This window comes from Rhinatrema bivittatum, chromosome 1 (assembly GCF_901001135.1).
Source record: "Rhinatrema bivittatum chromosome 1, aRhiBiv1.1, whole genome shotgun sequence".
NCBI classification, from domain to species: Eukaryota; Metazoa; Chordata; class Amphibia; order Gymnophiona; family Rhinatrematidae; genus Rhinatrema; species Rhinatrema bivittatum.
Window position 1 is genome coordinate 98,757,124 of NC_042615.1, and position 24,394 is coordinate 98,781,517.

Here is a 24,394-nt window from a genome sequence, read left to right on the forward strand (position 1 = left end):
TTCTAACCCACCCCCCTGCCCTACTAAATCCCCCCCCCCCACTACCTTTATTGCAGGAGTTACGCTGTGCCGGCATGCCAACCCCAGACCCCCCCTTTTTCAAAGCCCCAGGACATATGAATGTCCCGGGGCTTGCCCGCGCCACCAAGCCTATGCAAAATAGGCTCGGCGCACATAGGGATAGGTTTTAAAGGGTTACGCGCGTATATTATGCGCGTAACCCTTTGAAAATCTACCCCTAAGTGTATACTTGATTCCATACAGCATACTTAAAAATCAGAGCCACATGATGCTATTAATGTTCCCATTAACTTATTTATTAATTAGGATTTATCTGCCTTTTTGAGCGACTGTTCATGCAAGGCAGGGTGCAACATCTTGGATAAATAAAGATACAGTTTCATAGACAGGTAAACAAGAGTGCGATAAAATGCAAATGGGAACATTAATGAAAGAGGGAATAGTGTGATACCTTGAATCTAGTGGGTTACAGGATTACAAATAGCATAGATTTGCAAGTGGAAAATCTTGTCAATTTAGTTAGACTTGTTTGATCAAGTGACCAAGGTAATAGATCACAGAAGTGCAATAGATGGTGGCCTATCTGGATTTCAGTAAAATATTTTACACTGTTTGACATAGAAGACTGGTGAGCATGCTAGTGTGATAGGGTCCCCTAATTTGGATCCTTACTCCCTTGAGCCTATGTTTGTGATGGGATGGTATAAGTGAACCTGGGAAATTTGCTAAAAGCTGGATTGATAAAAACCGTGCTCCAAATTTGCAGCAGGGAAATTGGCTCGGTACTGTTTCTTTTTCCTGCTGTAAGAAAAGAGGTGCCAGCAAAGAAATGTTTCAGGTTAAATGCAGGATTTGACTTGTGCTGCAAAAAGGTTGTGCATCTGCAGAAACCAGCAGTTATCTGGTTAACCAGACACAGTAACAGAGGAGAGATCACCTGACATCAGGAGCCAATGAGAACAGCAGAATTGCCTGGCAAGTGCTGGCAGCTTTTTGACCAACTAAAATGCAGAGAGCAGAAGAAACACAGGTTTCCTAGTTGGGGGGGCTTCCCCCTAGTGTTGTGGCTACAGCCATTAGTTTGCACAGCCAGAGCCATGGAAGCCAGGGTTGGGAGATGAGAGTTGAGAGCGGAGTGCAGAGAGAGGGAGAGGGGGAAAAGTAGCTCTATGTGTTTGGAGAGTAAGGCGAGCCAATTTGGAGAAAAGGCAAAAGAGAGAGCAGCCAGACTGCTCTGGGAAGGGAGGACAGGAGACAGAGTACCATCGAGCTCGCAGACCTTGGATCCCAGAGTTGGGGGTTGCAGTGCCCACCAAGATTCCCCTTCTCCTGTCCATCCTCCCATTGGTGATAAGAGTTAAGTAGAGGGGCATAGAAAGGGAATTTCCCAGTATCTTGTCATTCAGTCGTTTTGTTAAGGACACAGCCCAAAGACTGGAGAGTGGGGTATCAGAATCCTGTACGCCAGGAGGCCCAGCACTGAGTTGAAACTACAGCTGAGAGAGTTGTGTGTGCCGGGAGCAATGTAGTGGAAAGAAAAATCAAGGGAGAATGAAGAAAACCTAGTCAGTGGTGAATTCTCCTCATTTAAATCTCAGAGGAATGGCAGTTATCCACACTCTGCATATTGCTCAGGTAGCTTGGGCCCCCAACAGTTTTCTAGGTATTTATCTGTGGTTTTTCCCTTCCCTATTTGTGCACAAATACAGAAATATGAAAAAATTAAAACATTTTCTGATTACCTAGAAGTGCTATCTATGGTTGTTCAATATAGACGTGTTTGTAATGTAAGTCTAGTGCTTACTTAACTGCATATACTATTGTGTTCTATGTTAATTGTGCCTTTGGTTTCATTGCTGTTAATCCTGTGCTTTTTATCCACTGATTTTCTCAGTAATTATATCCTTTCCCCCCTTTCCCTCTATCCCTCTTGTTGCTTTATGACAACAGTAAAAAGAAAAAGTATTTTCAGTGGTGTGGTGGGTTTTTCTGCTGGCCCCCATTCCAAAGGGGGGTGGGGAAAGGGACCCTGGAGGGGAAACAAAATACAGAAAGGTGGAAGAGGTTTATCTACTCCAGTATTAATGTATCCACACCCCCCCTCCCCCACTCTGTTCACTTCTACAAGTGGGGTTCATTCGTCTTGTGCAGTCCCCCTTCCCTTGACAGTAGCAAACCTATGTAACTTGAGGGGGATGCTACACTAGCTAATCTGTAAGTAGCAACAACATTTAGAAACTAGTTGTGAAATTAATGGACAGTGACCAGCAGTGTGCCACAAGGATCAGTGTTAGGTCCATTCCTCTTGAATGTCCTTATAATGGCATTGGGGAAGGTCTGCCTGTTTACATATATGAAATGAAAATTTGCAACAGATTAGACATGCCAGAGGGAGTAAACAAGAGGAAAAATGATTTAAAAAATATGGAAAAATAATCAAAGATATGGCAACAACACATTCATTTAAAAAAGCTAAATCATGCATTTAGAATAAAGAATTGCAAGGGCTATATACTTTTTTGGAGGTGATGAATCAGCCATCACCAAACAGGAAAGAAAACTGGGAGTCATCATTTATGATGACCTTAAGATAGCAAGTCAGTATGACAAAGCACTTGGGTTCATAAAGCGGTATCGCTACTAAAAAGAGGAAAGTAATATTATCTGAGGACAAGCAGAATACTCAATCCTCACATTGGGGTGACATCATCTGATGGCGACTGGTGTGGAAATATTATTTCAAAGTCTCTAGAAGCTTTCAGCATGCTCAGTGGATCATGTGCAGCCTGACCCACATCACTGCATCACATGGGGCCCCTTCAGTCTTCATTTTTCTATGGAATCCTTTAGTTGCGGTGCTGTCTCTGCTCTTTCTTTCTCGCTTGCTCTTGTTTCCGTGCAGGAACTGTTTCTTGCGTACATGAACTGTTTTTTGTGGAACCTCGCTGTTGTTTTCTCACATTTCTAGTGTTCTTAGGCTTTTCAGTCATTTTTCAAATTTCTATGGTTTTTCATCAGCTACGTAGAAGACCAACGCTGCATCGAGCGGCATCAGTCACAGATTTTTTTTTATCATTGAGTTGTTTCATTTTGCTGGCAGTGTATCAACGTTGAGGGGACTTGATCCTCCTTGACATTGAGTATTAGGAACCAGGAAGAACTGTAGAGATAGACCATCATTTAGTAGTTCCTCCTATCCAGACAAAGCACAGGGTTCTGCTTCTTTGGTGCCAGCATCGAAGAGCTCTGATGACATACATCGGACGAAGGCCAAGACACATCAGTATAAGTCTGTCAATAAATGATGATGATGGGAGCATGGAAATTCTGGTAGAAACAAAATGTAATAAGCCGGGTGACAGCATTTTGTATCAATTGCAATACTCTGATCTGATTCTTAGGAAGCCCACAATATAGTGCATTACAATAATCTGATACAGTTGAAATGAATGCTTGGACCAGGGCGCATGAATCACCTTTAGAAAGAATATATTTAAACCATCTGAGCAAAAGTTTGTCAAAATGGAATCTGAAATCACTCCCAAATCTTTAACTTCAACAAAAAAATTATCCAAAAAATCATTGACCCTCAGCTGGGGTACAGATGCTGGTGAAGGGCCATGGTTGGTCCAGAGTGCTTCTGTTTTAACTGCATTTAACACTAGTTTGTTTTGCTTTAACATAAATTTACAGCTTATATGCACAATGAAACAAATATCCACAGCAGCCAATGAATTACCTTGAATTGGTAAAAACAGTTGAAGATCCTCAGCATAGAGCTTAAATTGAGCCCCAAGTGTGATGATAAGAGAAAGAAGGCCAGCAAGTATAAATTGAAGAGCACCAAGCACCAAATTGAAGAACACAGCAGAGTAATCTTCCATTCTGAGCATCAGTCACCATTCCTGATCTGTTGTTGATGGCCAGACAAAAATGGTTAAAACCAATGTATTACCTATTCATCAATGCCAGCCTTCTACAAATGCATTAAGATGTCTGAATACCAGACTCAAAAGCAGCAGATGTCAAGTAAATCAAAAATAACATCATCCCTCATCAAATTCCTGCAACAATGAATCTTATCTTCCAAGAATTCTTGTAGCTGTGATAAGACAGCCTTTTCCAGTGCTTTTGCAGCAACAGTAGGTAAATTAGATATCGGTGTAAAACTAGCAAGCTCTGCAGTCTTAAGGTTCTGTTTTTTAAATACTTCAGGAACAATAGCTTTGCTCAATGATATGTTAATGATATTACAAAGTAGGTCAGCAAACTACAAATTAAGCGCTCAAAGGCTCTAATATGGCCTTGTGGCCAAAGGACAAAAATTACCTAAGATTGCTCATGAGCTTTTTTTTATCTTCTCTATTGCCCCAAAGGGCAGGATGAGGACAAGATGTTACCAAACAGAAAGTGTTCGGAGTGTCTACCATAACTGATTTCTGAAGATCAATCATTAATTTTCTATCTCAAACATGGAGGGTCCACTTATTCTCTTGCTGTGTTAGATAGCTCCCTTGGGTGATTCAAAAGAGGATTTTTTATTTATTTTTTTGCCAGCAACAAAAATATTTTTGTAGTCTAGCTGAGAACCCTTGAACAATACTTTATGATCAGAATCCTGTACCCTACACTAGGGATGTTTGGTTTGGGAAAACCACTTTCTTTAATAGGGAAAGAAAAGAAGAAAACCGAAGGCCATGCTTTGCCATCTTGGTAACATACCTCACTTTTAGTGGCGCAACCGTGTCTAACATATTTGCCAAGTTAACGTTAGTAGGATCAAAGTTCCCTTGTAGCTTTTCTCTCTGTGTGACAAAACGCAAGAGGTCTATAACTCCAAAATGGTTAAGTGTAGCATCTGACTTAATGCAACTCAGTAAGTTTGGTCTGAACTTAAGATCAATAAAATGATGGTTAGATCATAAAATAAAGTAAGAGACTAATTGCGACATACCAGCCTCCATATGCCAGGAATCGGGAAATAGCAGCAAGTCTAGTGTGTGCGCAGCTTTTTATGAATTGGGACATGTATCAACTAAACCAGTCTGAGGGCTGACAACATCAGCAAGAAATCCTAGCTGACCTTTTAACAGGGCTATCCACTTGGAGATTAAATTCCAGTCATTAACATATTACTGTATTTTAGATAAAGTATGTTAGGTCTTGATTTGGAGTACAAAACAATACACATAAGTACCAAGCAAGTTTCACAAGCAGAAACTCACTCCTTTGTTTTACACTCACTTGAGGTAACTAGTGTGATAGCGAGAGCACCGTGAAACATTAAAAGCACTCCTCCCTCCTCTTTTGCTCACTCTCGGCTGATGTAAATATTTTTATCCTGTGGATCAGAGTTGGGAGATAATTAATTGATCAGTATCAGAATAGCACAATTCTGCTGTAGGCAAGATGTCATAAACATCACCATACAATAGCTCAAGGATAGTTTTTCATTTAACAGGTGTTTATATAGCCTGTTTTTAAGGTAGCAAAGTCATATTGCTTAGGACATGTCACTGTATGATAATCGCTTCAGATAATTGAGCACTATGGGTCACCTAGAGGTTGAAATTCAAGGTTTAAATTTATTTGGACAATATTTTCCAGTTCCATTAATGTGGGAATGGGGACCGCCTGTGTAAATAATATCACCCATTATCAAGTTGCTCATGAAAACCAAATAAAAGAAACACACAATTAATTTAAACGCTAACAATAACCAATAATCAAATTATTAAACACAAGCCCATTATTTAAATGAGCAGGACAAACATACCCACTCACAAAGCTTTAAAAGGGTCATTAATAGAACACTCTTGGTATAAATAATATAGGCTCAATTCAGGAGGCCATCATACTTGATCCACAGTGTCTTAACAAACTACCAAAATCTGGCAAAATAAAATAATAGTAAATGTGCCCTAATGGTACACCAAGGGATGCATTAACTAGTAGATTTCAAGAGTCCTGCGTGCTAAAGCCGGGCGATACACGCCTCTCTCAGGCTGGTGCACGCCATGCGAATTTTAAAAAGTGCCCGAGTATGCACATATCTCCAGGTATGCACACAAATCAAAAAGTTCAAAAAGGGGTGGGGTGTAGGCATTGTCTGGGCAGGGCTAGGGCGTGTCGGGGTAAGACCAGGAGATGTGTGCTTAAATACTTATGCTCACAAGCGTGTGCCAAGGGTCCCTACCGCATAACTTTTCTTCTGCTATGGCTGGCGAGAAAGTAAAAAGATTAAAAACTCAGGGCTAGTCAGGGGGGGTTTAAGAGTTGGGTCTAACAGGGGAGAAGGAAAGCTTTAAAACTCGGGGGATTAGGAAGTCTGATCCATTAACTGGGCAAACTGGGAATAAGGGTTATTGCATCGGCGCGCATATCGAATAAAATCCCCCCACTTAGAGCCAGCATTTGTGCACACATGCACACATCCATATAGAATTGTGTACACGTGCATACACATATATGCACGTATGTTATAAAATGGCCATATCTCTGGGCGCAAGCCAGCATATGTGCATACATGTGCGCCTGTGCGGCTATTTCAAAACTACCATCTTAGGGACTCGGCCCTTAGGTATGACCTTCTAACATTGGTTCACCTAATGGCCAAGCTTCTTTGGTCTTTTCAGTGCTGACCTCACAATGTAGGAGGTGACAGGCCCACAGGAGTTAGCAGCAGGCCAACAGAATTGGGCAAGATGCAGTCAGTTTAGATGAACAGCACAGCAGAGGCAAGCAGTTCATGCAAGTAACAGTGATTAAAGTGCAGAATTCATGGACATATGGAGCAGCTTCTCAGCCTCACTTGCCTTTCTGGAATGCATAGATGCTGTCCTTGTGTTGGCAGCTGAGAATAAGGATGATCCATTCCCACTGGTGGCACCACCTGTGTCAACCCTAGCGCTGAAGTGCAGCATTTTTTCCAAGATTCATGTATTCCTGAGGAGTTTCTTTGAGCTCTAGAACCTAAATCCAGCCCTGCTAGGGCCTGTTGTTTTGTTTCTAGGCTTCCCCATTAAAAAAAAACAAAACAGAAAATAAAATAGCCTATTACCATAAAAAAATGCTTTTTCCTGTTTGCTGGTGATTTTCCTCTTTTTGTGTTTGAGGCAGCTTGTGGCTTGGGATTTCCCATTTGTGAAGCTTGAGCATTCTGCATGTCCTCAGAGAAAGCAAAATTGCTTACCTGTAACAGGTGTACTCTGAGAACAGCAAGACATCAGTCCTCAAGATACCCTTCTGCCTCCTCTTGAAGGGGCTTCACGTGACATGGGTTGGGTCACACATCCTCCACTGAGCATGCTGAATGCTTCTAGAAGCACTGAAATAATTTTCCCTCACTGGGCTCCATCAGATGATGTCACCTGCATAAGAGCTGACAACTTGCTGTCCTCAGAGAACACCTGTTACAGGTAAGCAATTCTGCTTTACATTTCTGCATTTACATTTCTCTGGTGAGACTCTACTTTGAGAACTGTGTTCACTTCTGGATACTACATCTACAAAAGGACATTTACAAGGTAGAGGAAAATTAGAGGAGGGTCATCGAAATGTCCATTCACAGAAAGAGAGAGAGATAAATGTGTATTCTCTAGAACAAAGTAAGGAAAGGGAAATATGAAACAAATATTCAAATATCTAGCAGGCTTCAATAAAGTACTAGAAAGAAACATTTTCCATAGAATGAAGGTTTCAAGGACAAGGGGGTTATAATATGAAGCTGAAGGCAGGAAGCACAAGAGGAATGTGAGAAAATACTTTTTCACTAAGAGGGTGATGGACAACTGAAATAGAGTTCCAGTGTATGTTATAGGGGCAAAAAAGTGGTAATATTCAAGTATACAAGGGATAGACACAAAGGAACCTTAGTGGCAGAGAGAATCAGAAACCCATAGAGCAAGTAATACCTATGACAGCACAGGTCTGTCAACACTTTATACTGTATGTTTTTAAATTGGGAACATCACTACAGTCTCTGTCCTGAAAACCCTTCATTATCGGGTCTTTTTACAGCAAACGGATGACCTTCTACATGAGCTTAGGTTTAGTGCATTGATAGTACGATTTTACTATTTGGAGGGAGTGACATGGAGTAGATCCTTATGGTTCCACTACAAATGATCTCCAAAATTAGGGAGTAACTAGTATCAAGTAGATGAAAAGAATGACTAGTATACTGAAACCTACCACTCTCAGGAGTTCAAAAAGAGATATCTAGAGAATGGTAGGATCATTCTATTGAAATGTACAGAGGATCAATGAAGATCAATTTGGAGTGAAGGAATTTTTATGAAAAAAACAGTTAAAAAATAAAAAAGGTGGCAAGACCCGTGATTGTAACGAATGGTCATCTAGACTGCAAAATCAGATTCTTTACCAGTACTGAGGTCTTTTCCTCTTTCAAAAAATTATTTTGAAATTTTTTGAGATAAATAAAAATAAAAGACAAACATTTTAATTGTTTAGCATAAAACTTTATTCATACATAGTGGAGACTTATATGAATAATTAAATGGTTTCAGTATACTAAGTCATTTTTTTCATCCACTACAAATGCAGCAACAAACTGAAAAAATAAATAATTTTATAATCGTTATGTCCCTGAGGGATATCTGTGCATCCCACATTCAAAGTACTTTAATATCCTTCATCCACACACTGTCCCTTCTCTGCGTTCTGACATAAACTGAAAAACTGCAATGAATCAAAAACATGCATTTACTTTCAGCAGAAAGTAGCTCTGCATGAAAATTGGGGAAAAACAGATTCTAGATTCTACTGCCATACCTTAAAATAAAAATATATTTCTGGCCACAGCTAGAAAAATGTATCCATTTTTTCACGTGGAGCTATTCTAATAAACAAAGTTTTAAATTGCATTGTATTAATCCAGAATTTCTTTCATTTTGGGCAAACGTCATTGATTACTCATACTTTGTATTATTTCTGCTACTGGCATTGGCATTTTACAGGGTCCAGTGTTTTTCCTTGAAGATGGAAAATCAGCCATTTCGTTGAATGATGCTCTGATGTGGGCAAAAGTGAATCCCTTCTCACCATTAGGAACAGGAATACGATTGAATCCCTTCTGAGAACGTGTTATGCTGTACTACTTTTCTGGAGTTCTTGCAAATAATCACCTTCCCCTAAGTTAATAGCACTTTAAACTTGATCTTTTGACAGATGGGAAGACGGCACTTGGTTCTATGCCAATAGATACAGCTATCTTATTTTTGCATATGTAAATGGTGAAGTCATAGCAAATTATTCATTTTATTTTTTTCTACAAAGAGAAGAATGTTCAGCAATTGGAAAATCCAATGAACAAATGTTGCATCATAATACAGTTTGCAGCCATGCATTAAATGAGTGGCTAGTCTTGAGTTTCATGCAACAAAAAAGACAGCAGCTGTTTTCATGAACAAATGGATAAGCTATTTAATAGAGACATGTTAATATCAACCAAAACACTAAAATGGTTTAAACTGTGAAATTTAGCATATATCTTTTTAAGTATGTAAGATATAAGAGACCAGCAAGATTTGTACTGGATTTCAAATTGTGATAGGAATCTGTTATCTAGTTTTGTGCTTTTTTTTTTTTTGTTCTATTTATACCCTTATAACTCATGCTTTATACAAATTTATCAGAAAAGGAGAGCAATGAAAATAAATGGATGCATAACCAAATTGGTTATTTATGACCAGAATGACGCAATAGGCATTAGTTATATCACTTATACTCATCTGTCTGGTGTAAAATTTGCTGAGCCAGCACCTCATAGAGATGCCTGTTATGAATGAAACACCATCCATTTTTGGCAGGTATGAAACAGATGCTTCAGAAGGGCCCATGGCCTTCCTTTACAAATTTCTTCAAAGGATTTGCTAAATTGATTGAAATGCTATCCTTTTTAAAGGAAACTCACAACAAGCTAGTATTGCTAATAATTTTCTCGTAAATGCCTTTAACCAAATTATTACCAGTCCCTCTTTTTTTCATTCCTAAGGAAATGTTGGTGCTTAAAATGTTTAGAAACTGCTACTATATAAATCAGGATACAGCTTATACTGACCCTCATCAGGACCCCAGACAGGCACAATGCTGATCAACATGTAAAGTCTGAGTACTAAATGAAAAACTGAAGACAGGACTCAGAAATAAATTCTAGTGTATTGGCATATTAAAATATTGTAAAAGTATAAATGCACACAAAATAAAATGTTAGGACATAAAGGAAATATAAAAGGAAGACCAGAAAAAGGAAGCATTCAGGTGAAGACATAGACAATTCGTATTTTGAGGAATCTAGCTAGTACTGCTGCTTAAAGCCATATGGGTTAAATAAATATTCATTGTACAAAGATGTTTTAAAGAAATAGTTACTGAAGTTTGCCTATTCATATTTTTTATGAGTCCGATTACCTGTCTGGATAACTCCTTGCAGTACTGTACTATCAAATTCCCAGTAGTTTTTTTTTAACCAAAGGAGTATGTTGGGGTGTAGTCCTTTGCTAAGTACATAATAATAATCACTGTTCTTATTTAGAATTATAAGAAACCTTTCAAACCAGCATGATCACAGTACTACAACTGCTACTTATACATTCTATATTGCTACTAGATGAATGCAAAGAGCTTTAGTTCTTAATACTTCAGAAACATACTTGCAGTTACCACTGGGGCGGATGACCGGGCAGCATGTTTCTGACAAAGACCTGTATATCTGCTTCCAAAGGAAAAAAGGGGGGGAAACTATATTTCTCCTTGGACAAGCAGGACGAATCTAGCCACACAAGTGGGTGATGCCACTACATGGTGTCAACACAAACACAATTTCCAGAGCTCAGAAAGATCTAGAAATCTTTCTGAGCATGTGCAGGATGTTCCTGTGCAGCCAGCACTGGATGTGCCTCCTCACGCCAAAAGATGTTTTTTGCTCTCAGCTGCTGCTGTATTTTTCACATTTTTGCAGGTTTGTCGTAGCATTTTTGTTTCTTTTCTTTTAGTATTTTCTTTTCATTTGAGCCACTTCAACAAAAAAAAAAAGTTTTCATTCCTTTTGGTCTTTTATCTTAAATACCAATGTTGGAGAAAAGTTTCATATCACGTAAAAAAAAACAAAACAACAAAAACCTTTCAAAATCTTTTCTAAATGCAGCTACAGGATGTCCAGCCTTATTCTGTATGATCCGTCTTCACTACCTGCTATTTTCACATCATATGGCTGATTGTTCTGCATGTGGAAGAATGTTCCCCCCATCACTAGTCCCAAGTGCTTTCATATAGAGAGCTTAAATTAAAATTTCAAATGTTTTCTCCCTCATAAAAGGAAAGAAGGAGCTCAGACCAGTACCTAAAAAGAAGTCCGAATCTTCTAAGCATCGTAGCCACAATTTACCTGGCTCTTGCATGGAATATAAGAAAGAGAGAAAGAGGTCTCCATCGGTGGCATCAACATCAAAAAGGAACTGTTGTGCCAAAAACAACAGCACCATCTACTTCCAGCACCAAAGATCCTTGAGACAACAATGCTATCCAAGCTGCCAATTTGGTGATGTTTATAGTGTAGACAAGTTTTAGTGCCAACGCAATTCTTCAGTGCAGAGAATAATTTTCTATATTACTTCTGTGATATATCAACAGAGTACATCAAAATATTTTGTATAAAGGGGTGCCTTTATACAAAATAAATGGTTAGAATACATTCACAATTACATGAGAAAGATCCCTCCTACTCCTCCATCACTAATAATGGAACCTATTCTGGAAAGGTTTACAACTGAACTACAGTCTCAGTCAACAATTCCTCCCTACCAAAAGTTTCTAAAGACACAAGGAGAAACCTCATAATTCAGTATCATCAAGAGATAAGCCATCTTTTTAAAAAGCTCCAATTTTAATCTTTGATTTTGATAATCAGTTTCATCATTTGAAACACATTCCTTTCAATCCTTTGAAATTTCTATAGAACTAACATCTGATCTATCACCAGAACCAACAAGAACTACTACTCCACCAGATGACACATCTTACTCAGATTTTATTGAAAAGATGATTCCATACCATTTAACTCGGAAGAAGAAATGTCCTCCAAGGAGGAGTTTCCTGGAATGCTTACATTTATACAGCACAAGTAAAAAAGACCCAAATTCGTATAATATGTAACTAAATACATTAAACAAAGACCTGTTATATTTGGATGAAAATTGAGTGTACCTTCATACGATGCGAATACCTGGTTCTGCTATCGTGTCTGTGAGCCTAATTCAGGCTTCTAAATCATTAGGTACCTCAATGCGTTGCTGTTAGATTGTGTTAATGTCCACTTGTTTATGTGCTCTTCAAAATGAAATTTGAACTACTGAATATTATGACACTGGCCTTAGCCACCACTTATCTTGTGCAGTTCAAATTTCACTTTGAAGAGCACATAAACAAGTGGACATTAAAACAATCTAACAATAACGCATTGAGGTACCTAATGATTTAGAAGCCTGAATTAGGCTCACAGACACGATAGCAGAATCAGGTGTTCGCATCGTATGAAGGTAAACTCCATTTTCATCCAAATATAACAGGTCTTTGTTTAATACATTTATACAGCTGCATAAAAGCAATGATCATTCCCATATACAAAGCACTTCAAGATCTTCAATCAAAAGTCTGGCAAGCATATCTCAATGTGTCATCAGTAGATAAGAAAATAGACTTAAGATATAAAGTTAGCAATGTTGAGGTATAGGAAAATTCAACTCCCTCATGATTCGGTAGTCATGAAAGTGGTTTTATGTTTCAACAATTTTTATTGCATAAGAAACAACAGTGCCAGCTGAGGAATATGCAGCCCCCCAGCAGGTGATCACACACAAAAGCAATTTACACTTTACAATATGTACTAACCTTACAACGTAAACAAACCCTCCCCCCCCCCCCCCCCCCCCCCCACCCACTCCCATGCTCATTCAGTTCAATGAGTACCCTTCAGTTAAGAAAACTGTGAAACACAGCATCAGTACACTGCAGAAGAGGGGTCAGGCATTCACGATGAGACTCCAGGAACGATGCGGCAACGATTGGAGATAGCAATCCCAAATCAACAGGAATCACCACCGGTGAGATGGAGACGCTCCGGATGCCATATGTTCCATTTGCATCAAATGATGCAATGAATTCCTCCACATCCAAAATGTAGGGATTTCAGAACCCTTCCAGAGCAGAAGAATAAGGCGTTTCCCAACCAAACAGGCCTTCCGAACTAGCTGACAGGGTCCCCACCCTCATAGAATTGAAGAGGGAATACATTCAAATAAGAGCACCTCCGGGGTAACAGGAACAGCCATATCCAGTAGATCTTCCAGATATTGTGTTATACGGCCCCAAAACGTTTTAATCAAGGGGCAACTCCAAAACATATGGAACAGGGGCCGTATTTGGGACACAGCGCTGTCCTTGATAACTTGGCGAGATGCATAACATGGGGAGAGAAATACACTCTATACAGGAATTTAAACTGCATTTCTCGGTAATACATATTTGTAGTTGCCGCAGATATACACCGGAAGCCTGACTGGAAAATGGAGGGGGTAAGCACCAACTGACCCTCCTTGTTCCATCTCTCAGCCAAAGTGGCACCAACATCTACTCTTGTCAGGATCCTGAGGTCCTTGTAATAGATTGACAAGGAGACGGCACTAGATCGATCAAAAACGAAGAGAAAGTCCAATGCCTGAAACACGGTTGGTTGACGTGCCTCAGAGGGTATGGATTGAATATAGTGTTGGACTTGTAAGTACGAAAATACCTGGGAGCTGTGGATATCGTATAGGTCCCTTAAGTGCTGAAAAGTAAAGGTCTTCCCCTCCCCATCAAGCATATGGCCCAATTGTACCAAGACCTTAGCGGCCCAAAGGGCAAACACCTGGGAGTGCAACCCCGGCATAAAGGCAGCATTACCCCGTATAGGCAGCAAGTAGGCACACTGACGGCGGATCCCCATCCTCTTGATTAAGTGGGCACAAGTCTGGCAGATCAGTTCCAGCAACACGAGGAGCTGTAGGGATTCCGGAAGACCGCCGCTAGAGGTCTGTAAGACATACCGCAAGTCCAACGGGGCCACTAATGCCTGTTCCACCGAAACATTAACATATGCGGAGCTGCCTACTATCCACCCACTTATGAGCCGCAAGTTCCCCGCCAGATTGTAGGAGGTCAAATCCGGGATTCCCAAGCCTCCTCGCCCCCAGCATTCTTTCAACCAAGCCAAAGGTATGCGGGCTTTCTTGTCATGCCAAATAAAGGAGCGTAATGCCCTAGCAAGGGCCATCAGGTCCCTATATTTCAGCTGTATCGGCAAATTTTGGATCATGTAGAGCCATTTGGAGAGGAGGATCATTTTAAAAAGGTTAATATGCCCCCTAACGAGTGGTAAATCCTGCCAAGTCTGTAACTTGCCCAGTGTATGCTGTAAAACTCGGGGTATATTGAGCCGATAAAGATGGTTCAGTCGAGGGGAAATATATATCCCAAAATAGCGTATAGATTCATTGGCCCACTGTAGCGGAAAATCGGGGCCCCAGTCCTTTTTCAATCCCTCAGGAAAGGCTAGTGCCTCTGACTTATCCCAATTCAATCTAAGGACCGAGACTGCCCCAAATTCTTGAAACAATGTTAACAAGGGTGGTAGGGGAACGTAAGGGCTCCGTCAGAAAAACCAAAATGTCATCAGCAAACGCTGCGTATTTGAAAATTGTCTCTTGGAATTTAATCCCTCTGATCTCTTTGGTAGCTTAAATCGATAGGAGAAGAGGCTCTAGGGAGAGAATAAAAAGCAGCGGCGATAGAGGGCAGCCCTGTCTGGTCCCCCTATAAATCAAAAAGGGTTCAGACCTTTGACCATTCACAATAATAGAGGCCATCAGTCCCATGTATAATAAGGCCAGTGCCCTGTAAAACAATCCATCAAATCCCATATCTTGCAGGCATTGGAATAAGTAATTCCATTCAACCCTGTCGAATGCCTTTTCAGCTTCAAAGCTGACAACCAAATAGAGCGCTGCCACCTGGTTACAGAGAGCCATTGCATTTAAGACTAGCTTAATATTAGCTAATATGTAACGATGTCGCACAAAACCCACTTGACCTGGAGCAGTCAAAAGAGGCATAATAGTAGCCAAAAGTCTGCCAATAACTTTTGGTCAAAATTCAATAAGGAAATAGGCTGGTATGAGGCAGGAGAGAAGGGGTCTTTTCAAGGCTTGGGAATGAGGGTAATATGAACCGAATTGGTAAGTGGAGGATATGCCCCCCTCTGAATCAGATCATTGAAGGCCCGCACTAAAGGTGAGCTAAGGAGGTCAATCAGGGTCTTGCAAAATTCCGCTGTATAGCCATCTGTGCCTGGGGCTTTTAGGCACGGTGCATGGCAAATTGCTCCCCTAACCTCCTCAACGGAGATGGGTTCATTTAAATAGGCCCACTGCGCAGCAGAAAGCTGAGGGAGTGGCGCCCGTGGTTGAAAACTGCTGAAACCCACTTTCTGGGCCCCCTCCAAGGTATACAGAGGCACATCATAGCGCCTAAACATGGCCACAATTGTTGGAGTATCATTAATAATTCGCCCCGAGGGATCACGGAGGGCTTTAACATGTCTGAGGCTGCGCGCCGATTTGACCAAATTCGCCAGTAATTTCCTGGCCTTATTACCGTACTGAAAAAGCTTGAATTGGTAATAGACCAGACTTTTTTTGTCCTTTGATGTATTAAGGTGTTCCTGGTTTGTTTTGATGTGAGTGATCAGAAGCTCCCGTTTTGCCCTTTGCAGCTGGGCACTAAGCGCTAATAGGCGCTTGTCCAGTGTCTTCTGTCTGTGCGCCAAATAGGAGATAATATCCCCTCATAAAACAGCTTTGGCCACATACCAATACAAGGTGGGAGAGTCAACTGACTCACTATTGAACGACACATATTCGTGCCACTTAGTATGCAGATGGTCTTGGAATTGGATGGTCAGCCACATAATATGGATATCGCCAGGGCGGTCGCACTGAAGAGGAATGAGAGTCCAGAAATTCCACCCAGACTGGAGCATGGTCAGAAATAATAATATCTTCAACGCCTGTGGCCATAATAAAAGAAAAGGCATGCGCACTGACCAACAAATAAGTCCAGTCAGACATGGAAAGAGTGAGCTCGGGAGATGTGTGTAAAGGCTCTATCAGTGGGATTTAGAGTTCTCCAGGCATCCACCAAATGAAGGGACTGCTCAAGATACTGGATCCCCCTACTCGGCTTCCGCCCCAAGGAAAGAGACTGGGAAACGTCTAATAAGTGGTCCTTAACAGCATTAAAGTCACCCCTACCACCAAAGTATTAGTTATATAGGGTTGCAATATCCCATTAAGGTTCTTAAAGAAGGAGTGATCGTAGGTGTTGGATGCATACAGATTACAGTATACTACTGGGACTTTATCTAGGTTTGCTATCAACACGATGTAGAGACCCAAGGGATCCTTTATTTCTTTCTGGACCATAAAGGGCAAGTTTTTATGAACCAGGACTGCGATTCCTGTGGACCTAGAGCTCGCTGAAGTGAAATGCACAGTTACCACCCAACTTTGCCTTAATTTTTTATGCTCCATGTCCATGAGATGTGTTTCTTGTAAGAATACGATGTCCACATGCTTCCTTTTTAGGGTAGCTAAAATCTTAGCCCACTTAATGGGAGAGTGAATGCCACCAACATTCCAAGAGACTACTCGAGTTCTGTTCCGATTCATCTATTTGCCTGAGATCACAGGGGCATCCACCAAAAAAAAATTGACAATGGAAGAACGGGCTCTCCCAGCTGAGGCCCACCCTTCAATCAGGCAAAGAGATGATTACAAGAGCCCTGACCTCAGAAAGTAAACATGAAGGCTACTCAACATAGCAAAGTGCACAAGAGCATTTCCCCCTCCCTCCCCTCCCCCCCAACCCTATCCTCTTTACCCACATTCGAGTTCCCCAACAATACCCCGAGGGGTATTTGAGATCACCACCAGACATGCTGGGTACTAATCCGAGCCACAGCCCCATCCTCACTGTATATATCCAACACTTCCTCCAGCAAGGGGCAGATACTTGTTCCACAAATTTAGCCCCTCTGAGAGGGGGAATTAAAACAGCAAACAGGGCTCATCTTACCAAATCAGGACAGCGAGAGAGAAAACTAGGATATGCCCTGCGGATAAACACGGGAAGCCATTATCCACCCCGGCAACGTTAATAATGAGTAACCAAGTTAACCTAACGGAAAAGTCCAATGTCCCAGCTGAAAAATACCAGGAGCATGTGCCCAACCTGAAGACTGCTCCCAGCCAGTTAGTAGGAAGGCAGCTATGACATGCTGGCTGGTCTAAAGACCAACTTTGGACTAGACTCCCAAGCAGTAAACTGTTTCCATCATAAGGCACCCAATCTAACAAACAAAGAGGTTAGGATAGCAAAATAAAATCTCCCAACCCTCTACGAAGACTCTCTCAGTGGCTCAGCCGAACTGGAGTTAATGTTGTCTTGTTCTGACACAAAGCACTGCAGGGTATCAGGGTCAGTGAACCAGCACACGTCCTCGGGGATTCTGTACAGTTGCCTTAGCTGGGGTAGACCAAGACAGCCCACATCCCCAGATTGAATAGCTTGCTGCAATAGGGTGCGAGGGCACGCCACTGGGCCGCCAGCGAGGCAGTATAGTCTTGGAAGAATAGTATTTTTTTTATTATTGTATACCAATGACTTCCCAGAGCGGGCACAGCAAAAATTCTCTGCTTTATGGGTGAAATTAAGTATTTTAGTGATTACCACTCTGGGCTTGTCGACCTGTGCTCTACTTGGCCCCAGCCGGTGCGCCTGCTCCACGCAGAGAGGGCCATGCTTCTGGGAAAGGCTCAGTTCTCAGGTTAGCCATGTCTCCAAGAAATCCGTGACGACCCGCTCAGCCAGGTCCTCCGGCGGTCCAACAAAACGTAAGTTGGACCGGCAGGAGTGATTTTCAAGATCCTCGAGCCGCTCCTCCTGCTTCTGCATGGACACTTTAAGCTGCACAATTTTGGCTTGGGCCACGGCAAGGCCATCTTGGGTAACCGACACCCTCTGCTCCACTTCCCCAAAGTGCTTCTCGTAGCCGGCCAAAGTCCTGGAGAGCTCAAGCAGCTGCGCCTAAATCTTTTGCAGCTCAGGGGCAAGCGCTTCCACCACTGCCGTTTTGATTTCGAGCGCCACCGGCACCACATCTGGGGAGCCACCATCTTCCTCCGGTGCGGACTCTGCAAGGCGGGCCTGGTCTCACTCCCTTTCTTTTTTAGCCTGCCAAGCTGCCATGCAAGCCCCAGAAGTAAACTGTGCGATGTACTCACTTGCACAGAAGTGCCCAGAACTGGCAAAAAGGTGGTTGACCAACTTGGATGGGGCTGGATGCATGGATCAGGACCCGAGAGGGGAATCTACATCTGTTCCCCTCAGTGCATTACATGATCTCCCTCATGAAAGTGGTTTTAAATAAAGCAAAGAAGACTTAAACATTCCAGTACACCTCCTGGTAAAGATGCAAAATTGATGGACACTGAAAGTAAAAAGATGTCCCAATCAGTAATGCTACAATCGAGGATTTCAGCACACCAATTTCAGATGGTTCAATATTTATACAATATTTTGCAAGATCTCAAAAAAGATATAGTTGCGATGGAGAAGGTACAGAGAAGGGCTACCAAAATGATAAGGGGAATGGAACAACTCCCCTATGAGGAAAGACTAAAGAGGTTAGGACTTTTCAGCTTGGAGAAGAGACGACTGAGGGGGGATATGATAGAGGTGTTTAAAATCATGAGAGGTCTAGAACGGGTAGATGTGAATCGGTTATTTACTCTTTCGGATAGTAGAAAGACTAGGGGACACTCCATGAAGTTAGCATGGGGCACATTTAAAACTAATCGGAGAAAGTTCTTTTTTACTCAACGCACAATTAAACTCTGGAATTTGTTGCCAGAGAATGTGGTTCGTGCAGTAAGTATAGCTGTGTTTAAAAAAGGATTGGATAAGTTCTTGGAGGAGAAGTCCATTACCTGCTATTAAGTTCACTTAGAGAATAGCCACTGCCATTAGCAATGGTTACATGGAATAGACTTAGTTTTTGGGTACTTGCCAGGTTCTTATGGCCTGGATTGGCCACTGTTGGAAACAGGATGCTGGGCTTGATGGACCCTTGGTCTGACCCAGTATGGCATTTTCTTATGTTCTTATGTTCTTAAGAAAAAAAAACAGTCATCAGCTCTGTCATCAGATATTCAAGATAGATTTATTCTGCATATTAATGATGAAAAAGATTATACAAAGCATTTAAGGCAATTTATGATGACTTTGATACATCCAGGTCAACAGTTATAGCAGAAAGGTTCAGAAGAGGCGCATGCCTAAAAGTATCAGGCCTAAGAGAATATGTGCTTATCAAGTTAATTGATGCGCCATGCACAGGGGAGAATTAGTTTGGTGTCAAAGTAAAATTATCTGTAGATATGATTAAAGATCATTACTCCACTTTGCATCTACATGAAACACTTTTCATAAAAGACAATCCAACAACAGCCTTTCGGAAAACACTTACTAATCTTGCAGAAGATATCAACCTTACCCACATTATAAGCAACAACAACAATAACAAAAAAGATCTCACCCTAGGGACAGGACTCAGTAGAGATCTATCCAATAGTTTATGCAAAAATCTGGTCTTCAGTTATGACTACCAAAGTTGGGGCCATTCTTTTTCTTTACCTTTGAAGACTCTTCCAGTGGGGGGAAGACTTTGCAGCATTTTCACATTCAGTGGTCAGTCATCACTACAGACCGTTGTGTTTTAAAGATAGTTCATGAAAGTTGTTGCCTAAATTGTCTGGAACTAATACCAGTCAATCCTCCACATCATCATCTGCTTCCCGTAGTTCAAATCCAAATGCTAAAAGAAAAACTTGACTCACTATTCACAGCACATGATATAGAACTAGTTCTAATCTCTGAAAGAAGAAAATGATTCTATTCTAGATATTTTTTGATCCCAAAAGAGTCAGGAGATCTCATCCCAGTTTAAATCTATTCAATCTAAACAAATTCCTAAAAATGGAAAAATTCAAGATGAACTCTCTTAGCATCATTCTCCCTCATGTAGAAACTGGGGATTGGCTGATAACCTTAGATTTAAAGGATGCTGACATGCATATAGCCATTCACAAGAATCACAGGGAGGTACCTGTGCATCATAGTAAACAAAAAACATGATCAGTAATGAGCCCTACAATTTTGTCTATCAGTAGGTACGCAAGAGCATAAAATATGTCATACTGGGTCAGATCAAGGGGCCAACAAGCCCGGTATCCTGTTTCCAACAGTGGCCAATCCAAGTCACAAGTACCTGGCAAGGACCCAGACATTAAATAGATCCCATGCTACTAATACCGACAACAAGCAGTGGCTATTCCCTATTGATTAACAACAGTTTATGGACTTCTCCAAGAACTAATCCAAAACTTTTTTAACCGAGCTACAATAACTGTCTTAACCACGTCCTTTGACAATGAATACCAGATCTTAATTGCACATTGAGTGAAAAAGAATTGTCTCTGATTTGTTTTAAATGTGCTACTTACTAACTTAGGGGGTCATTTTCAAAGGAGTTACGCATGTAAATGTGACATACTATCGTAGCAATTTTCAAAAGCTATTTACTCGAGTAAAGTGCACTTACTTGAGTAAATCCTATGGACAATTCAATGGCATATATTGTAGCAATTTTGAAAAGCCCACTTACTTGAGTAATGTGTATTTACTCGAGCAAAAACCAGTTTTGCTCGAGTAAATGCTTTTTAAAATCTACCCCTTAATGATGTGCCCCTTAGTACTTGTATTATCCGAAAGAGTAAATAATTGCTTCACATTTACTCATTCAAGTCTCTTCATGATTTTGTAGCCCTCTGTCATATCCCCTTTCAGCCGTCTCTTCTCCAAGATGAACAGCCGTAACCTCTTTAGCCTTTCCTCATAGGGGAGCTATTCCATGCCCTTATCATTTTGGTTGCCCTTCTCTGTACTTTCTACAGTGCAATTATATCTTTTTTTCAGATATGGCGACCAGAATTGCACAGTATTCAAGGTCTGATCTCACCATGGAGCGATATAGAGGCATTATGACATCCTCCGTTTCATTGCCATTCCCTTCCTAATAATTCCTAACATTCTGTTTGCTTTTTTGACCACCCCAGCACACTGAGCTGATGATTTCAATGTAATATCAACTATGATGCCCAGATCTTTTTCCTGGCTGGTAACTCCTAATATGGAACCTAAAATCGTGTAACTCCAGCATGGGTTATTTTTCCCTATATGCATCACCTTGTACTTATCCACATAAAATTTCATCTACCATTTGGATACCTAATCTTCCAGTCTTGTAAGGCCTTCCTGCAATTTATCACAATCCGCTTGTGATTTAACTACTCTGAATAAACTTAACTAGTATTCACCAAGTACCTGATAGTAGTAGTTATACATGTTAGACAGAACAATGCATTAATCTTTCTATATCTAGGTGATTACCTAATATCAAGAAGATACTCAATAGAAGGAGAACAAACCACATCCTACATCCCAGATACTCTTCTCTCATTGGGACTGTTAGTAAAGTTCCAGAATTCCCACTTAACTTCAATATATTAAATAGAATTCATAGGAGCTTATTTGAACTCTAAAGAAGGGAAAGATTTCTCCCTATACAAAGGATGAAGAACTTAATTTATATCATTCACAAGTTGTCCAATCAGCCATCAGTGACAGTCAGGACCTTTATGAAAATGTTAAGCCATATGACAGCCACTGCCTGTCATTCCTCGTGCTGGTTTACACATGAGTCAAACCCCATGGCATTTGAAACTTAGTTCGAATATTCAATCGGTGTCTTTCAGAATAAAGATCACCAAGACACTCATTTGGTCCCTATGTTGGTGGATCCAATTTTTGAATCTTTTTTGTAGTCAAAAATTTCATCCCCTGCAAACTCAACAGATATTAATGACATATGTCTCCACACAAGATTGGGCTTCCCATCTCAATATGACATGCTTGCACTTGAACTACACAAAAAAAAAAAAAAATTCCATGTAAACTTTGTAGAACTGAGAGCCATACTCAAAGCTCAACTTGTCTTTCAGAAGTGGCTAAAGGGAACATTATTTCAAATACAGATGAATAGTCAAGTAGCCGTGTATTACATAAACATATATGGAGGCATGGGATTTGCACTCCTTTGCAGAGAAGAATGCAAAATATATAAATGAGAACTGTAAAGAAGATACATTTGAAAGTAAATATCTCCCAGAAAAACTCAATATCTTGCCAGACTCCTGTACTGTCGACAATGGCCTCACAAATAGTCTCTCCACCCACCACAGCACACTCTTTTTTCCAGCACTAGAGAACTACTACTTATCACCTCTATAGCGCTACTTGACATTTACAGTGCTGTATGAAAAACACATTAGACCGTTCCTTCTCAGTAGAGCTTACAGTCTAATCTAAAACATACAGAGCAAAAGATACTTTGGGAAGTTTATTTATTAAGAAACTGTAGATGGTGAAAACCAGAAGATTGGGTTGAGAATAGCTTGAGATGGAAGAAAGTCAAGGCAGCAGAAGTAAGCAGCATGTTTGAGTAGTTTGGATGCAAAAGATAGAAGGGAAAAGGGATGATAGCAGGGCAGGTATGGTCCAGTGAGGGTTTTTTGAGGAGTGGTGTAATCACAGCATGTTTGAAGGCAATGGGAACAGTTGTAGTGGAAAGTGATAGATTGAGGATGTGACAAATAGAAGAGATGAGTGAAGGGGAAATAGAGATGAGGAGCTGGTTGGGAATGGAGACAGAGAGCCAAATAGAAAGTTTAGAGGAGGAAGATGAGAACAATTTTCTCCATTGTAATTTCAGAAAAGGAGTAGAGGATGGGAGGAAGAGTAAAGGAATGAAGTTGGGAAGGGAGAAATAGAATGATCTGGTTGAAAATAACAATAATTTTGTAAACCTTATCATGGAAGTAGTCTGCCATAGTCTGGGCAGAGAGAAGAAGAGGTGGAAGTTGAAGGCAGTTTGAGGAGGAAATTGAGTGTCGCAAGAAGATGATGAGGGTTGAATGCAAACAAGTTTGTCAGATGAGCATATTACTTTTGCTTGGCAATTGCAAAAGCAGACTGGAAGGAGGTCAGCATGAATTTGAAAGCGAGCACAAGAATATAGGAAGTGAATTCATGATTGGGGAAACTTTTCATAGCTCCATCAAACCAGAAGCTTTTTCAGCACTGCTCAAAAAGACCAATGCATACAAATCTATCTCATGTATATTCACTGAGGATATCCTGAAAACCTGACTAGCTGGGGGGGGGGGTTCCTCAGGACAGGTTTGGGAACAACTGCTGTAATACCAGACACCTTTGTCATTCCATGGAAATGACACCTTCTTTATGAATTTTCACCTCTTCCTGCATGTCAAAAACTATCTTCAAGTTAAGAAAGGACAAAGGAAACTTAATTTTTAATGCACATTTTTGGATGCATCATTTGTTTCCATGACAACAAAACTAGCTCTTGCTCCACCAATATCTCTTAATATTTTCTACATTAACACAAAACAAGAGGTTCCTTCTTCACCCCAACCTTCAATCACTAGCACTAACCTCATGAATATTAAAAGCCAATTAGTGCAATCATTGCTTTTCCTGCACAGATAAGAGACTTAACTTTTCAGCAGGAAAACCTTCTAGACGCTCATATAACTGTAAATAGAAAAGATTCAGGATTGAAAACTAACTTTTCACAGTACATCCGAATGCTATTGCAGCCTATCACCACTGCTTGGAATTTCTTCCAGTCTTTCACCATCCCATGATAGCTAAATTCATCAAAGGCCTCTACCATTTTTGTCCTCCAGGTAAAGTTCCTTCTACTTCATGGCACCTCATGCTAAGTTAATTTGTCTACCATTTCAACTTTTAGCAACAGTGGATCTCAAGTTTATATTCTGGAAAGTGTTATTCCTAGTAGCAGTAACGTCAGCAAGCAGAATGAGCTTCTAGTAAGCAGTGTTCCTTACACGTAGATTTAAAAAAATAAAGTAGTCCTGAGGTCTCACCCTAAATTTTTACCAAAGATTGTTTCTCCATTCCATTTATATCAATCCATTTTCCTGGCAACATTTTTTCTGATACTTCATTCCAGCAAAGGTGAACAGATTCTTCACACCTTAAATTGTAGAAGAGGTTTCTTGTTTTACTTTAAAAAAAAAAAAAAAAAGTCCAAGCC

The 24,394-nt window shown here is 40.7% G+C and overlaps 2 protein-coding genes across 6 annotated transcripts in view; one reads left to right on the forward strand and one right to left on the reverse strand.

The window, feature by feature from the left end:
- The window catches only part of WDR17 (WD repeat domain 17), a 533,217-nt gene extending 520,999 nt beyond the window's left edge, over positions 1–12,218 (forward strand). For all 5 annotated transcript variants that reach the window (XM_029578099.1, XM_029577946.1, XM_029578033.1 and 2 more), the window contains one exon: positions 9,000–12,218. In XM_029578099.1, coding sequence (XP_029433959.1) covers positions 9,000–9,119 — 120 coding nt within the window. In that variant the 3' untranslated portion in view covers positions 9,120–12,218. The remainder of the gene's footprint in view (positions 1–8,999) is intronic.
- The window catches only part of SPATA4 (spermatogenesis associated 4), a 275,379-nt gene that overhangs the window by 2,326 nt on the left and 248,659 nt on the right, over positions 1–24,394 (reverse strand). The window lies entirely within an intron of this gene.